The sequence below is a fragment of the Oreochromis aureus genome, linkage group 16 (assembly GCF_013358895.1).
Source record: "Oreochromis aureus strain Israel breed Guangdong linkage group 16, ZZ_aureus, whole genome shotgun sequence".
Classification (NCBI taxonomy): domain Eukaryota; kingdom Metazoa; phylum Chordata; class Actinopteri; order Cichliformes; family Cichlidae; genus Oreochromis; species Oreochromis aureus.
Window position 1 is genome coordinate 17,338,875 of NC_052957.1, and position 17,572 is coordinate 17,356,446.

Below are 17,572 nucleotides of genomic sequence, written 5' to 3' on the forward strand. Positions count from 1 at the left end.
CCAGGTTATGAACTCTGGAGCGCAGCCCCTTCAGTATCCAATCCAGACTACACTGGTAGGACTCTCTCCCTCTTTATTTAGACACAGCTTTTCAGACTAAGTTTTAGTTTCACCAGCTAACAATCAAAAGGAAAACATTTACCGTGTCCATACTGTCTGTCTGGACTGGTATGTGCAGTAGCACGTAGCATATTGTCACAACACTCTTTGCCAAGTGGAGTCAGCTGGGCGGTACCTGATCAATATCACATGATATCATCAGCAGACGTTTTACTTAGCAGTCATTACACTGAAGCTTTAAACTTAAGGGCAAAAGGGCTTAAAGAAAAACTGGAGCCAACTCTAAATAAAAAAATGTTATATCCACCAGCGTGACAGTGGTGTGGCACTAGCTGTGACTTGGGGTCTTCTAACTAGTCAATACATTAATAGGTTTGGGAATTTAGGGAAGCTTGGGTCTTTTGTGTGCACAGAAAATTGAAGCAGGCAAAAACTGTGGATTGTAATCTGCTAATCACAAGTAAGCACTAAACCTAAGCCTCCCAAAGCCACTGATGTCAGCTGTTCCAAATTTGAGCCCAGCAATTTAGTGCTGCCGTGCTCATACCAGCTTTTTGGCACCAACCTTTTTTTTTTTTGGTACCATCTTTTTTTTTTGGTTGTTTGTTTAGTAGAAATGCGTGTAAGTACTTCTAAACTGGCCACTGGAAAGTGGCAAAATTTGAGTGGTTGTTTCCAAATTCAGCCATCTGCCTTGGCCAGGACTTGCTGTTCATTTTCCCAGTTTGTCCCTCTGTGTTTGTCTTGCAGGTTCCTGGTAGGTGGTGTTAATCAGCGCAGCTGGGAGCGCTTGGCCAACCTCCCTGGAGCATTTAAGAGCTGGCTATCTCAGTCTTTGGGCTCTCACATTTCACCCAACACCCTGTCATTAGTTTGGTTGGCTTCATTTTTCCATTTATTTTACATTTCACAGTACACAACATACTTTGCATTCACTCGTCCAACTACTGACACACTAACACACCTTAAAAATTAATAATTAATTATGCTTTTTGCCAGCGCCCCCTGCGACCCTGAAAAGGATAAGCGGAAGCGGATGGATGGATGGATGGATGGATGGCTTCTTTTTAATAATAAATTTGAAAGGTAGGTAAAACCACACATTTGCATATCAACATAAGAGGCAGGGGTGTCCAACTCCAGGCCTTGAGGGCTGGTGTCCTGCAGGTTTTAGATGTGTCCTTGATCCAACACAGCTGATTCAAATGGCTAAATTACCTCCTCAACATGTCTTGAAGTTCTGCAGAGGCCTGGTACTGAACTAATCATTTGGTTCAGGTGGGTTGGCCCAGGATGATATCTAAAACCTGAAGGATACTGGCCCTTGAGGCCTGGAGTTGGACACCCCTGACATAAGACAACCTAATTGGTTAATTTCTGTTAGATCTTAAAATTGCTGGTAAAATAAAATGACAACCTTTCGTCATCAAGTACACATCAAGAGATAAAGCAAATCCAAATGACTTAAATTTCTCACGTGCAACACATTCTGTTCTCCACTTAAATCACTGAGCTATGAGAGTTTCATTTGGATTTTTACCCAGAGCTAATAGGTGTGATAATACACGATTAATTAGACAAAAACAACAAAGCACCAGTTGCACAACATGAAGTTTAAGGAATGTTTTATTCAGAAATGTGTTTGACTGGTTTCTCCGTTCTGATAATGTTTCAGTATCAATTCTTATGTTTAAAATTCAAACTGAAAACAAAAAAAACAAACATACTTGCTTTGATCTACGTGCAGCATTCAATTGTGCGAAATGCGTACTGCATCAACTGAAAACCTTTATGCAGTAGCCACACATTTCATCTCTTGATTTTGAATATGTGGACTTTGAAATTTGTGGGTTATTATACAAAACTTAAAAAGGAAATTCAATCACATAACCACAAGCAGCAAGAAGGGTGACATTTCCAAGAGGCACTACAGTCTGAGTCAGGAAAATGTAAAAAGCAAACCTATTCAACTTTCCACTTAATTTTTATTTATTTCTTAAAAATTTGACTAATTCCAAGAAACCCAACAGCACTGTCCTGAATTAGCAACAACACATACTGGACTGGAAACTTCTCAGCAACGAAAAAAAAAAAAAAAAATCATTCAAACTGAAATGTACATTTTAAATGATTGCTATCCAGTGTTAACTGAAATTCGAACACATCATAGAACCCAGCTTTACTCCTTCTATTACATAATACTGCTCTTTGGGGTTATAAAAATAGTTTCGAAGCGTATATGCCTACTTGTGCTGAGAGATGACTCCTGCCGATCACACTGCTTTATTGCCATACAACACACAAAAGAAGAAAAAAAAACTCCATAACACTGAGTAACATCTTAAAAAAGCAACACAGCGCAACACAAAAAGAGAAGAGCCACACTAGATCACGTTAAAGGTGCAGATTGGGGCATAAATGGCACATTTGTTTGAATGAAGAGCAGACTCATTATGTGCAGTCGCTCGGTTAACCAGCTTCTACTTATTCATCTGATCAACATTTCAACTGCCCTCATTTTAGTCCATTTTCCACCAGAAGTACAACAGGAAGCAGAAAGGAACTATGAAATGGTTTGTTTAAAAGAACAAGGTTGACATACAGGAAATACTTTGTGTTCCTGTTAACTTAAGCACTCAGTGACCACTTTATTAGGAACCCATCTGCAGTATAAATCAGTCGAATACAAATGCCGTGTCTTTACGATGCTCACAATTATCAGCTTTGGCGTGATGTAAAAGATAAGAACGGCAGATTACCTTTAATAGGAGGCTTATGTTATAGAGTTACAATGGAAACCGTGTGTTGTGCAATAAAGGTACGTTCCTCCAATTACATTTTCACTTGTTCGGTAAAATTAAAAAGGTAATGGTATCCTGGACTGAGTTTTATTCTTTTCTTCTCTAATAACACTTGTAAACAGATGCAGTCCAACTGATGAAAACTGATGATGAGAAAAATACTGTCAAAATAACATAACATTGCAGTATTACAAAAGTAGATTTTAAGGCCAGACTGCACTGTATACCTAATAAAAAGGATACATTAACTGATATTATTCTTCTCCTTTAAGTATTTCCCAGAATGTCAACCTATTCCTTTAACTTCTCGTGTGGATTGTATATATTATATCTGCAAAAAATGATTCTTACACCCCAAAGATTATATAATTAAAAAAAAGATTTAAGACAACCTACATACAGGGTAATTTTGCTCATGTGCACCTTATTTTATGAAAAAAAGAGAAATGCTTTTGATCTTTTTATCATTCATCAATAAAATATCACTGAATTTAGAAACAGAGGACAAGTCACAACAAAAGCAACAGATCCAACACTTTAAAGCTGATACTATTCATCCCATTCATCACAAATACTATAAGGCTGATTCGACTCTGTTTAGGGCTCGACATTCCTTCAGTCCTGCAGGAGTATGCTACAACGCATACTACTCAGGCCAACCATTAGGCTTTATACTACCATGCACATTCCTTTTAAGCTAGAGTCAAATGTAACAGCAGTGCCACTGGTCTCTGAACACTGCTTGGCTTTATGTTAATATATACATCTGAGAGCAGTGTCATCTATGCTGTGAGGAGTCTAGAAAATGAAAACACTTGTCACAAAGTTAAAAATGAAAATGATACAGCCAGCCAATTATTACACTGCAAGACCGACTCCAAAGTCCAAGCTGTGAGACTTGTGGCGGACTTTTGTTCGTCCCGGATGGTAGAGTGAATACCTGAAAAATACCGTAAGTCTCATGCTACTGTTTTATGGCTACTTTTTTTTTATAGTCAAAGGCATTTATACTCGAAGTGCAATTAAAGCTGTAGGTACACTGAGGAGGATAGTACCGCTGCAGCTCCTAGGAAGACTAAGAGAGTCTGCTGATTTAAACTCAGACGATGGCACTGCCCTGTTAATGGAACGAATGGACGAAACCTCAGTTTATCAACCAAATGCTGAAAAAAACAACAACAACAACAACCAAACACAGAAACAAACAAAAACAACAACAACAACAAAAACGGGATGAGGCAGAGTCCAACAAACCAACACAACTCGAAGCTTTATGGAATTGGGGCTGGAAAAGGAGCATCCAGTGTTTAAAACTGCTGGGGCTTCAATAAACCAGCCATTTCTCTCTTTTTCAGACATTCTCCAACATTATTACAGCCACACTAAAGAGTGTGAAATCAAAGAGAATCAAGAAATATACACAAACAAATCAATAGTAAACCATGATAGAGGGCAGCCACTTTCATTTACTGGATGAGTACTTAAAAAGTTTCCAACTAGACAGAGAGAAATCAAAGACAGATATACAAAAGAATAAAGTACAAAGGCAAGGCAATCTCACTTGTGGCTTCTTAAGTCTCTCAAAAATATTCACCTCACAGCCATTATCTACACTTTGCATTTGGCCATTTGTACACAGTGGTTCCAAATGCACCATTAACCTCTCAAGAAACTGTAGAAATTAGCTTATTTACAAGTCTGTACAACCACCCTGCAGAGCTCTTTCCATCTCCCAGAAGACCCAATCCACTAAAAGCGGGATACCTGAGTTTTCAATAGAATGCTTCAAACCCACTCGTCACGCTTCACTGCACGTTTCACAGGATCTTTCACACAGCCACATGCACACAATTAATTAAGCAAGTTATTTTCTCCATAAGGATGCCGACTGTAAACCTATGTGGGGAAAAAGCCACAAACACACCAAAATCAAAAACTTAAAGTCCTTCCAGAAAGACAGCTAATGTGCTCTTAAAATAAAACAGTTGAGAAGGAGGTATCGAGAAGGGGAATCTTACAGCAGGTGGCAGCTTACTGAGTGGCCACTGACTGTCTTGAATAGGAACCTCTGATGCTGTGCTAGCATATAAACAGACATTAAGTAGGCCAGGATTTGCTTCAGGCAAATGAGTGATGGAGACCTTCCTGGGAGACTTCATCCTGGCTGTGGAGGTCAGAGGAAAAGATCTGACTGCTGCCACCAGGGTGGAAAAGTAGAGCACAACTGGACTTGGCTCATCTCAGTGAGTGGGGGCTGCATGTGGCACAGAAAACCTGAAAAGAAATTGGTAAAGGTCAATATTTACAGGCCTCGAAAACATTACACAACAACAAATTGTAGATGGATTAAACAGAGCCTTTTAAGACTCCTCAGCTCTGCTTTTCTGGGCTTCAATAATACAGCCTCACAATTACCATGTGCTTGTACCATGCTCACTGATGCATGAAAAGTCTGATGCTACATGAAAAAGAATCAAGGTTATTGCAATTTCTTGCGCCTTCCTGAGCCTGGTTCTGTTGGCGGTCTCTTCCTGTTAAAAGGGAGTTTTTCCTTCCCACTTTTGCCAAAGTGCTTGCTTTATGCAGGGGTCATCTATTTGATGGGGTTTTCTCTGTATTATTGTAGGATCTTTACCTTAAAGCACCTTGAGGCAATTGCTGTGGTGATTTGCCGGTATATAAATACAATTTAATTTAATTAAACTGTATCAGGCCACCACTTTTGCCAAGTCCAAAACACATTCACAGCTTCTAAATACAAGGTTCTCACATTATGAGCACTACTGACTTCGCCGCAGTTGCACAAAAAACAAAACAAACAAACAAACAAACAAAAGAAAACTTGCACGTTGGGGAGAGGGAACTATTTAATGTTACAGTGAATTAATATAGGAATGTGGAGCTCATGCCTCTTTGCAGGTCATTCACATAAAACAAAGAATGACTTAGCCTACCTTAACCCTTGATTAGTAGACATGAAGTAGACAAATATCATATGAACAGGTAAAACAGTCTCAGGTTATATCACTTGCATTGGTCTTTATCATGTTTCTTTAAAAATTCTATAATTTTTTTTCCAAGCTATTTTTGTGTGTGAAACACAGCTGGCTAATGAGATTTGATAATTTAGCTTTTTATTATTTAAAAAATAAATAAATAAATAAAAATGGCAGGTACTTAAGCTCATTGAATTGCCTGCCTCAATAGACTGTTTTTTGTACGTTTCTGGCTGTAAGTCAATCATACTCCAGTCAGTCTCAGACATACTACAGTTAAACGAAATCTTGTTTAAGCTAAAATCTTAAATCTAGACAGTGATCATTGTAAACACTTTACCAATCTGTTAAAGTGCAGACATCCTCATAGAGGAACGAGCATAGCTATAGACTCTCAGTAGTATTTAGAAATGAGTGAAATCCTTTTAAAGTGCTGTCAACATTGTTTACTGTACATCAGTATGATCAGATGACTCCATGATCCCAACAGAAACTGCTGTCTCATGGAAAGCTTTGTATAAAATAGTGCTCTTGATGCATCAGTGCAAGTGACTATAACAATAAGTGTATTCAAAAAATGTACATATTTTCCAGCCAAACTGAATTAAAAGCTTTTCCCTTTGTCATTGGAAACCAGTTGTTTTACAATTAAGCTGCCCCTCAGTCTTACATCCTGCCACACAGTCTGCTTTAATATGAAATCCATTCAGGAAGTAATTATGCAGATTCACAACTGATTAAAAAGTTCAAAGTTATTGGTGTGAACTTCACTTACCTCTGAAGTCTCTGCACTAGTTCAGCCACCAGGGAGTCACAGATTCCTGGGTATTTTTCTTCTGCCTGAACAATGGCCTTTCGCAGCTCCTCTGCAGCTTCTGGCTTGCCATTACTTGTTTCGCCTTTCTGTTTCAACTGTAAAAGTGACAGCTTTTAGATGACATAATGTGAACTGCCTAATTATGAAGAAAACTGCAGTCTCTAACATAAAACTGAACACAAACTTAAAGGTACACTATGTAGGATCTATCAGTTGTTGTTTGCCGACTCAAAAAACTGACAGAGTAGTGGTGGTTCAGCAAGCCAGAATGAATGAAAAGGGAGCAGCACAGGCAGGAAGTTTACTGCTTTACTACTTAAAACATTAAATTCAACGGGGGAAAGGTTAGTTAGTTGTTTTTTTAATTCACTGTTGTTCTGGTTAGAGGTAAAAATAAACACAGTCATTTGTGTACATAATCCTGCAGGAGGGTGCTTCACATTGTCTGGTGTCACCTTTCTGCTCTGTGTGTGGCCATAATCACAGATGCCTAGAGACCACCTGGGAATCTCAGTTTGGCTTACTTTCAAGGCTATTTTATAGCCGCGACAATCTGCTAGCGACCAAAGCAACCACAAGAAGGTTTTAGGTACAGCACCAAAATTCTTCTTTTCACACTAGTGCACGTGAGCTACCTCCAGCAACTACTCTCCAACTGGGTGGGAAATGCATATCTTTTTTTAATAACTCGTGGTGCCAGATGGTCACCAGGCCTGTGCAACTGGGAACTTAGTTTCTCTCACCTGCTTCTTCCTCTCTGCTCTGTAAGTGGGTGTCTGTTCAACTAAGATTAATTTCAACTGTTTACGGTATTTTTCAAGAGTCCTTCCTATGACATCCTGAACGCTGCTATAGGCTGAGGGCTCCACACTACAAAGGCTGAAGCCCAATATACACAACACAACATTAAGTCAGTCTTCCATTGTTAGTAAAATCCTGCTGGGTACACCTTAAGTCAGTGTGATGAGTTGAGTACCAATTACTCATCTATTCATCAATGATGAATATTTTAATATGGGATAAGAAAGCGATGCTCATACCTCTGAAAACACTGGAGAAAAGATTGTTGATAAGCTTTGTGACAAAGGCCTCTTTGGATTCTCCTCCACCTGGAAAAAATGAAATACTTTAATTTGAAAAAACAAATACGGACCTTGAATAAGGCCTTTTAAAAGAGACCATTCCTTACCCGATTCCTTTCCAACTCAGCAGGCTGTGCTGCTCCATTCTGGACCTTTTTCAAGTCCTTTTTCAAGTCCTTTTTCGGGTCTGTTTTCGGGTCTTTTCTTGGGTCATTTGTCAGGTCATTTTTCAGGTCATTTTTCAGGTCATTTTTCAAATCGTTTTCCAGATCCTTTTCCTTGATGGTGTTGAAAATCCATTTATCATTACTAGCATCATCGCCTCCAGATGCCTGGCCATCTTGTTCCCTACAATCAAGCAGGATTTTAGAAACATCAGTGGACTAGAGTTGATAGACTTTGCGCCCCCCAAACACTGAACTGAATAAGGTTGGTTTAGATAACATACTCATCAGATTCGGAGCCAGATTCATCCCGAGACTGTTCTGACTTCCACCTCTTGTATCTGTCAATCAGCTCCGTCAGATAGGTCGTCTTTTTGGCATGCCTTACAATATACTTATGTTTTAACAACTCTTTGGCAGTTGGCCTCTATAGAGAAAACATAAAAAGAAAATTTTGAGCGATTAAGAGAGTGGATTTCCTCTTCCTCTTTTCATTTTCAAGCTCAAAAACACAACTCAAACTCAAAAAATGAACTTTTTCTTAAAACTTACAAAGCTAGCCTCCTTATTTAAACAGGCTTCAACAAATTCTTTAAGTGGTTTACTGTAGTTTCCTTCCAGTGTTGGCGGATTGTTCTTTGGGATGAGGAATAAAACTTTCATCGGATGAAGCTCAGAGTGGGGCGGCTCTCCTTTAGCCAGTTCTATTGCTGTTATTCCTAATGACCAGATGTCTGCCTAAAAAAAGAAAAACATTTGCATCCAAATGTCTGGTTTTTAAAATAACAGAACACAAACATTTTGACAGCAAGCTCCGTGACATGACACTCACACTGACTGACTTAAGTAACGAGGGTGTATTTGAGGAAACTGTGCAAAAACAAGACTGTGACATAGCAGCTGAGTTCACAAGCCACACTGACTCATGTTGTGGTCATGACAAAAAAAACATAAAATAATATGGGTCATTTTTTTCAAAATTACTCATCTTAAGCAATGCTGACAAAAAACAAACAAAGGTCAACAAAGCACTAAAATGAAAAACCAATTGGGAACAATTTTATATGAAACAGTATACCTTCATGACTAATTGTATAAACACTTAAAAATACAACAGCTTGGTGTTTTTAAGTTGGCTTTGTTTTTAAGCAAAATATTGATCTTGAATTAATTTTTTTTTTTTTTAAAGAACACAAAGTTATGACAAAGATTTTGCTGGGACAGCTGTTAAGTTGAAATGTGACCGTGATAACACACAATATAAGATAATGCTAACCTTTGAATCATAGGCCGATTGCTTTATGACTTCAGGTGCCATCCAGAAGGGCGTTCCAACAAATGTGTTTCTTTTTATCTGTGTATCTGTCAACTGGCCCGCTACTCCAAAGTCTGCAAGCTTCACATCACCCTGTTCTGACAGCAACACGTTGGCAGCTGAAACAGCAGTGAGAAAAAAACAAAAGCTAGTGAGATGCATCACATAATGTCAAAGACTCATTGGCAGACCCACACCTTTTAGTTACCACATGAACTAAAAAAAACACACTAGAGAAAAAATAAATAAATTCTGACACCATTTTCAACCACACCTGTAGAAATGTTAAATGAAATGGCCTCCTCCATCACCCATCACTACTGTGAGGCAAATGTTATCTATGATGTTGTAGAAGTTGAATATTACAGGGCTGAACAGGATTTCAACTAAGTGTAAGATGTGGACAAATATTAGTGATATGGCTTGTGTGTAAATATAATTATGGCTCAACACTTAGACAAAAAAAAAAGACATAACAGATGCTGGAAGTTGTGAAATGCAAGCTTTTGTAAATAATTTCCTAGCAAAGAATGACACAAAAATACATTAAAGTCTCACTTTGATATTAGCAAGATGATAAAGGGCATGCTCTCTAAATATATTTTTTAAAACAAGGTGATGTATGTACCAGACTGACCTTTGATATCTCTATGTATTTTCTTTTCAGAGTGCAGATACTCAAGACCTTTCAGGATTTCCCTCAGGATGGTGGCGATCTGTGTTTCATCGAGTGGACCCGGCTCCATCTAGGAGAATGGATAAACCCTTGACTCTGGCTGTTATTGTGACAACTGTCATAATGGCCTCACATATCAAACACTTTAAGTCTAGATTATCTTCAGATTGGCAATTCATAAAAACTTACCAAATCAAGGGCTGATCCTCCACCCAAATATTCCATAATAATCCATAATTTTGTACCCTGAAAAATAGACAATTCAGTTGGACAGTGTTTAAAGTTATGGTAGAGACAGAAAATAGTACTCATTCAGGTTTGTAATAACGGGAATAGTTGTGGGTACTAGTTATGTCATGGGGTGTTTTGTGGTGGGGAAAAAAAATCCTGTCAAATAAGGGAATGATTACTAACCATTTTAATAACTGTTCCACTGCTGTATACTATATGCCACATCTTGAGAGGTGCAATTAGCAGAAGATAAATCAACCTTAGTTTTTTGTTTGTTTGTTTGTTTTTTATAAGTGAGAGGCCTTTCAGCTCATACTGATATTAGTATTCTCACTGTTTGCTTTGTTTTGGGGTTTTTTAAAAATAAATTTGGTGTGCCTTTGCCCTTTCTACTGTTCAAGACTTCTAGGGAAGAACATCACACAGAATTAAATGTAAAAATTGGAATTGTGTCACTGAGATTCAAGATAACCTAGTTTTGGTTTATTGAACCACTATATAGATAGACCAAGATAATTAAAATTACACCCTAATTATGACACAAACTTTCCAATTTTATGATACACAACTCACATTACAAGCATCACTTCACTACATTATCATCAGCGTAGCTGCTGGATTTTGAACATGGAAAGAAACAAATACGTTTTCTATCTCATAACAACCTGTGACGGTACGTCAGCTGTACAGTGAACAGTCAAATTATAGCTACAGGATCCTGCGAATGTCATTTCATCTTGCTTACACTTACAAGTGCATGAAATCTGCATATTATTATACATCAGCAGATGTTTTCTCAGTTGCTGCTGCTGCTGCCGCCTCACAGATAGAAAACAACACCCACCAATGCAGCCACACACCAATATCTGGACTTTCTTATATTTGAATTCAGAGGACGGTCATTTTTCTGACTTCTTCTCATTCTCATTTCTTTTTACTTTGCCATACACAAACTTCAGTGTCAGAAGCCCACAATTTTTTGTGGGGTTTTTTAAGCTTTTACTTATTAGCTTGCAGTTCACATCTACACAGTACAACCACACCCATTATCAGATCAGTACTGTAAGGAGCGCCTTGGTTTATTACCAGTTCTTGTATCATTTCTAATACAGATGCAACAATCCAACCTTTTCCAGTTCTGATCCTATACAGAGACTCGATCTGGTATCAGATCGAGTACTGCTCTGATACCAGTGTTAAATAAATAATCTGTGTTTCTCCCAGTGAGAAAGAGTCAGGGAATTAGTCTTTATGTGTATGGCAACACTGTCTTCCTAACTTTCTAAAGTAAAGAAAATAAACACCTTCAAGAGTATAAATTTTACAGGACTGGTATTTAGAAGCAAAATAATAAATGACATGGGACCAAAGTAACAAAATAAAAAAATTAAAATATATATTAATATAAATTCATGTTTTACCTACTTTATTTGCGCTCATGTCATTTTAGCTCAGTGACAGAGTCAGTCATTAAAGTCACTAGTTTCCTTTCCTCTGACTGACTACTTCCTTTTACAGCTCCTCACATCACATATAAAATAAAAGCTTATGCTGCATGATCCACTTCTAGGAATAAGCACTTCACCTCCTGCTGTGCCAGACATTTGATTTTTGTTTCACGATATGTGCGAGTGAGAGAGAAAATGCATCGCTGTTACTTTTTCAGTTCCGTCGATGCACCTGACTGCAGTTAAATTAAAAACATTTCTAAACTTAGAGATGAAGGCTGCCGGTGGAGCTAGACTGAAACACTTTAAACTGCTGTCAGCTTCTTCAAATCTTCTGCTAGCAAACAAACCACTGATGATGTGTAGCGTGTGATATGCAATCCAGTTTTTCAAGCCAGGTTCGCACTGATATTCAATCCTGACATTGGATTAGTGGATTTCTTATTCCTAGGTGGTTTTATAAAAGTGTAGTGGACACCAAAATTTAATAATATACTGAGGAGGTCTAATTAACACTGGTTATAAAACGATTAGAGTACCATTTTTGATGCAAGTTGCAACAGCTGAGTGTCAGATCCACTTCTGCTTCTCCTGCCCACTATGCTGATAAGCAGAGGTTAAAATGCTGACCAGACAACAATAACTAACTTCAAGTTGATCTATAATAAGCCACACAAACACACAAGCACACATTATCCTTGCTTCTCCCTCCTAAACCTATGTACAACTTATCCAACTGAAAAAGGCAGACGTCCCTAAAACAACAAGAGGTGGACAGATTTCTTAGTATATATGGTACAGCATAAAGCAGGAGCTGCTGTTCGTCAGCTGCTGACTACCAGACCACTAGACTGATTAAAATGAGAAGCTATCTGTTCCTTGAGATGCATGTGGGATCAATGATGGATGAAAGCAGATATGTTTTTTTTCCCAAGCAAATAGCAGTACCAGTCTAGAAACTCCATGCACACAACATACATATCGTATTTACATACTAGAAACACATTGGACTCAATTCTCTCCTTCAGCCAGTCACATAACTTGAGCTAATGGACCACTTCTCTCGTTTCTCATCTTAAGTACCACAGTAAATGCTCTGAGAGGCACTCAAAGGCCTATCACATTTACTGTGAAAATCTATTCTAGTTACAAAATAGCGTCTCAGTGATACTGTAAATACAGCTACTACAGTAGACCCACGCTTTTACTTTTTCCTTCTCTTTTTTAATCCGCAAATAAAACACCAACACCAAAGCTGAAGTTCAACAGTTTGACATTACAATCAAAAACTTATAAACTTTGCCGTAAACAGCCCACAGGGGATACACTACTGTAATCCCAGGCCAAGTCTAGTTATTCTATACTAATCTGCACCATTTCGCAGACAATACTTCCTCCATTGTCTATTTGCATTATTTATTTACCTAAATTGCCATCACTTGCTTACAAGAACACACTACAAACAAATCCATTATGTCAAGCTTCAGCTTTTACGAGTTCACGCAATGATATTCTTCCTGAGATTAAAGCTTACCTTGAGATAGGATCCAAAATACTTGGTGATGAAAGGACTGTCACACTGGCTGAGAACTGTGATTTCCTGTTGAATATCTTCAATTTCATCCTCCGCTTCCTCCAGATCAATAATTTTAATGGCCACAACTTTCTGAGTTCGATTGTCGATGCCTTTAAAGACTTCACCGAAAGAGCCTTTGCCTATCCTCTCCAACTTGGTGAAAAGCTCCTCTGGATCAGCTCTGAAATTCTGATTGACAGAGAAAAAGACGTCGAGAGAGAAAAAAAGAAGGCATTTAAAGTAACATCAAACCTTGTCAGAAAATTTATAAGCTTCAGTTTAAAAAATAAATATCCATCCATCATCTTCTTATTCAATACATGGTTGCGGATGGGTTGGAGCCTATCCCAGCTGTCACTGGGCAAGAGGCAGGGTACACCCTGGACAGGTTGCCAGGGCTAACACAGAGACAAACACTCAGATTCACAGCAGAAGACCAGACCAGGTGTCACTCTTGTCAGCTAAAACCAGGAAGATGAGGCTACAATTCTCACACGCTCACAAAAATTGGACAAGAGAAAATTGGAAAATGTTGCCTGGTCTGATGAGTCTTAACATCTGTGGTGATGTTCAGATGTTACGGTCAGAATGTGGTGTAAACAACATGAAAGCATGGCTCCAGCCTGCCTTGTATCAGTGATTTAGGCTGGTGGTGGTTATATAATGTGGAGGCCCTTGTCTTAGCATACTCCAGGGCCCTTAATACCAACTGAGCATTGTTTAAAAATCATAGCCTACCCATTAGCGTAACTAATCATGTCCATTCCTTTATGACCACAGTGTACCCATCTTCATATTGGTGCTTCCAGTAAGATAATTCACCATGGCACCAAGCTCAAATCATCTAAAACTGGTTTCTTGAGCACAGCAATTCATTTACTCTACTGTGATGCTGTCATGTCAATATTGAGCAAAATCCCAGAGGAATGTCTCCAGCGGCTTGTCGAATCTATGCCTTGAAGTAATAAGGCAGTTCTGAAAGCAACATAGGTCCTAACTAGTACTGGCAAGGTACACTTAATAAAGTGACTTGTGAGCACACTTTACAATTAAACAGATCTGCAATAAAGGGGTACTCTGCTTGCTTAGCAGTACACTGTCAGAAGGTTCAGGGAATTGTTTCCACTGAAACAGCAGGAACAGAGACATCCTCTTCGTGTTTTCTTGTGTCAACTTAGAGGTTAAACACAACCTCCTTAATCCAGCACAGATCCAATGTAGACATCATCAACACTGTAAAGCACGTATCACCTTGTTGACAGGTTATATGACAAGCTTTCCATGTTAGAAAAAAGATTATAAGAGTTGGGTTTAGTAAAGCGAATTCTGATCAATAACAACATGCTTTGTTTGGCTGTGATACTAATTTAGAAGATTAGTTTAGCTTTTAAAACCCTGTCCACATGAATACTTCTTAATTTTTAAGCAACACAGTTGGAGTGCAAGATTAGTTGAAGTCACCCTTTTTTTTTGTTTTAAAATCAGCTGTCACCACAACAAGCCTTTGAATTTCCTCTGACATTTCACAACTCTCTAATTTCCATACTGTGATGACACACTATACATTGAATCCAGTCATCATCAAATCCTTTGTTACCAAAAATACAAACATTAGATTTCCAACCTGGCCTTGACCTCTGAATGCAGATTAACTTTATCAAGTCAATTGGGTAATCTCATTACACTTGATAAAAGTCACTCTATATTGAATATTTTAAACTTATCAAGTCAAATTTGTGGCTTTGAGCTACACTTACATCAAAAGACAGCATAACACAGACCTGACAAAAGCTTAATGACCCTTGCACCACAAAGGCTAAGCATAAATTGAAGGACTACACCCTGAATTATTGACTGAGCTAAATGGCTTATTTCCCCATGGAGAACCAGGAAGGCAATAATGGTCTTCAAGCCAGGCAGTTCAATTTCCCTTCATATATGGCAATCATTAACCCAAACAGCCTGAGCAGAGCTTGGAGTGACTTACTTTTCATAGCAAAGATAGCACAGAATATTGAAAGAAAAAAAAAAATCTCTCTCTAACTCAACGTAAATGCTACAAAGCTAAACTATAGCAAAAAAATATGTATACATTTTTACAGCAGCTTGAATTTTTTTTTTTTTTTTTTTTTAATTTTAATGTTTAATTTACCAGATAGCTTTGGCATAGGTTGACACAATATATCGCTTGTCAGTTCCCTAGATACTAATTTCCTGTAAAAGTGCTAATGCAAAGTGGTCAAACCTTTTTGGAAGATGAGTTGAGAGCTGCAATCTGGCAAAGAATGAGGCTGCTGAATTTGATAGAAATGGAACTTTACAAACAAATAAATCAAAGCAGTGCAGAACAAAGCAGAGTAGAAACAACAACCAAAATACTATCATAACACTGCTGTGATCAGTCATCCAGGTGAAAATCATAACGTTGAGGCTGACCTCTGAAAAAACAATGTGGAAAAACAACAAAGGCACTGTGACCACAGACGACACATGGGAATGTACTTGCCATATCCACAGTCAGCAGGTTTACTCCAACAACTAAAGCTGCCCGAACCTCGCTCTAAAACCATGTGTTTAATGCTCTCCCAGCTGCTGAATACAACTGTGTAGTCTAGTGTCATCCACACACCACAGCGCCACACCCTCAGGGGCGAAGACTCAATGCCAGCCACCCAACTGCATGCAAAGCTATGGGCACATATCTGATGTTACCTTTTAACCTGTGTTGTCTGTGGACATGTAAATGATTAACCAATAATTCATAGAGCTGCACTGTGTGCAATCAGTTACCTGCAGACAATCATGCATGCCATGGGTATGCCAAGGAAGTTTCATTCTTACATGCACTGTAATGTGGCCTACTTTACTTAAGCAGGACGTGGCATGATAACCATAAAGTGGTTGGTACGTTTGATAGATAAAGTTCTAAATGAACACAACTAATGTCCATAAAAGTTTAACATTAAATAGAGATAGTAATGAATTTATGAGCTGATTTTCAGGACATAACAAATCCACAATTATTCTCCTCTGATATTACACTGAAGATTGTAGTGCTGATGGGTGTAAACAGGTGATCTACTTTTTTATAGCTAAATTAATAAATAATGCTGTATGGTTTTATATATTCAGTTATTGGGACAAGAAGGCTAGACATTCTCTAGCTTCAGCTTCAGATACACCAAGAGAATTAATTTCTCAAGTTTTCCGAATTTTAAAGAGACCTATTACTATTATTATTATTATTGCTCTTTTCCAAATCCACTAAATTTTCCAGCTTGTTTTTATTCTGAGATTCTCTTGTTGGAGCTCTGCAGGATTTCCAGTTCACATTAATCGTTCTTTATGCTAAACTGTGCTTTGGTGTAGCCCCTCAGTTCATCCTTTTCCACCTACCTACATTTAAGCCTTTTGAAACTTTACCCATGTTTAATATGAGCATTTATTTTAACAGTATACATGGTAAATAAATTGCATTTTGGACTGATGTCTGGATGGTCTGGAGTTTTATAATGTAATCTTTAACCTTGGATCTGATCTCGACTACAATAAACATTATATGATTTGACCGGCCAGATGAATAACAAAATCATTTTCGATAATGACGCTGTTTTTTTTTTTCCTCTTTCCGAAACTCATCTAGCTGGACTTTGGCAAATACGACAGGTGCATTTATTGGAAAGCAAAGGTTACCGTAACTCGGATGCATATTACTTTCGGTTATTTGGCAAACTTGAAAAAAAAAAAGAAGAAGTGAAAATGCCAAGTGCCCAAGTAAGCTCGCAGATGGATGTCAGATAAAAAAAAAAACACAACACAAAATTTCAATTTACCTGAATCCCCGGCAGTCCGCTCTGAATTGGAGAGTGAGCCATGGCGTCAAGTCAGCAAAGATGACGCCTTTCCTCGTCTTTTCAGCTTTACTTATCAGAGGTATAACGTTTCTTTCCTAACAACCCCCTTGCTGTAACTGACAGAGCTCCAAACTCTGAAAGACGTGCTATCTTATTAAAAGACGACGTCTCCAAACCAAAATAAAGTCAGCTTCACTTGTCGGCTCCTACTTTGAACCGCCTGCCTGCTTTCTCCTGACTCGCCTTCCGCAGTTAACGTTAGCAGACGTTAGGTAGGCTAGCGACTTTAGCAGCTGGTTAACAAACAGTAGCAAAATAACTGCGTCGCAGCGTCCTCTCCGTGCGTGTTTGACAGTTTCCGGGTGAGAGTAATACAGGTGTGGCATAAAATAATCGCGCAGAGCGAATACATGCAAACTGCTATGGAGTTTGGTCGCTTGTTGTTCTATTCTCTCATCACTTTTCGCTCTTGCCCGGCGCCATCTTGGTTAATGTCATTTTCGTTTAGCGGAGGACCAATCAGCGCGAGGCACAGCAGATGCCGTCATTCGT

At 38.4% G+C, this 17,572-nt stretch overlaps 1 protein-coding gene across 1 annotated transcript; it reads right to left on the reverse strand.

The window, feature by feature from the left end:
• Positions 1 to 1,668: 1,668 nt before the first annotated feature.
• Positions 1,669 to 17,528, reverse strand: stk24a (serine/threonine kinase 24a (STE20 homolog, yeast)). Its single transcript, XM_031743159.2, has 11 exons — positions 17,000 to 17,528; positions 13,125 to 13,355; positions 10,101 to 10,157; positions 9,873 to 9,981; positions 9,197 to 9,354; positions 8,473 to 8,658; positions 8,205 to 8,347; positions 7,864 to 8,104; positions 7,715 to 7,783; positions 6,633 to 6,769; positions 1,669 to 5,135 (listed from the first exon to the last, which is right to left on the reverse strand). Exons 1-11 carry the CDS (start codon positions 17,039 to 17,041, stop codon positions 5,102 to 5,104), a joined length of 1,407 nt encoding a protein of 468 aa, XP_031599019.1. The 5' UTR covers positions 17,042 to 17,528; the 3' UTR covers positions 1,669 to 5,101.
• Positions 17,529 to 17,572: the final 44 nt, after the last annotated feature.

What these genes read in the sequence shown, in the direction of transcription:
- stk24a (XM_031743159.2), bottom strand. Translation starts at nt 17,041, where the DNA reads ATGGCTCACTCTCCAATTCAGAGCGGACTGCCGGGGATTCAG. An exon ending in GCGGACTGCCGGGGATTCAG is followed by an intron (nt 13,356 to 16,999) that starts GTAAATTGAAAT and finishes TCTGTCAATCAG; the next exon opens with AATTTCAGAGCTGATCCAGA. An exon ending in CTAGTGCAGAGACTTCAGAG is followed by an intron (nt 5,136 to 6,632) that starts GTAAGTGAAGTT and finishes ATTTCTTTTCAG; the next exon opens with GTTTTCTGTGCCACATGCAG.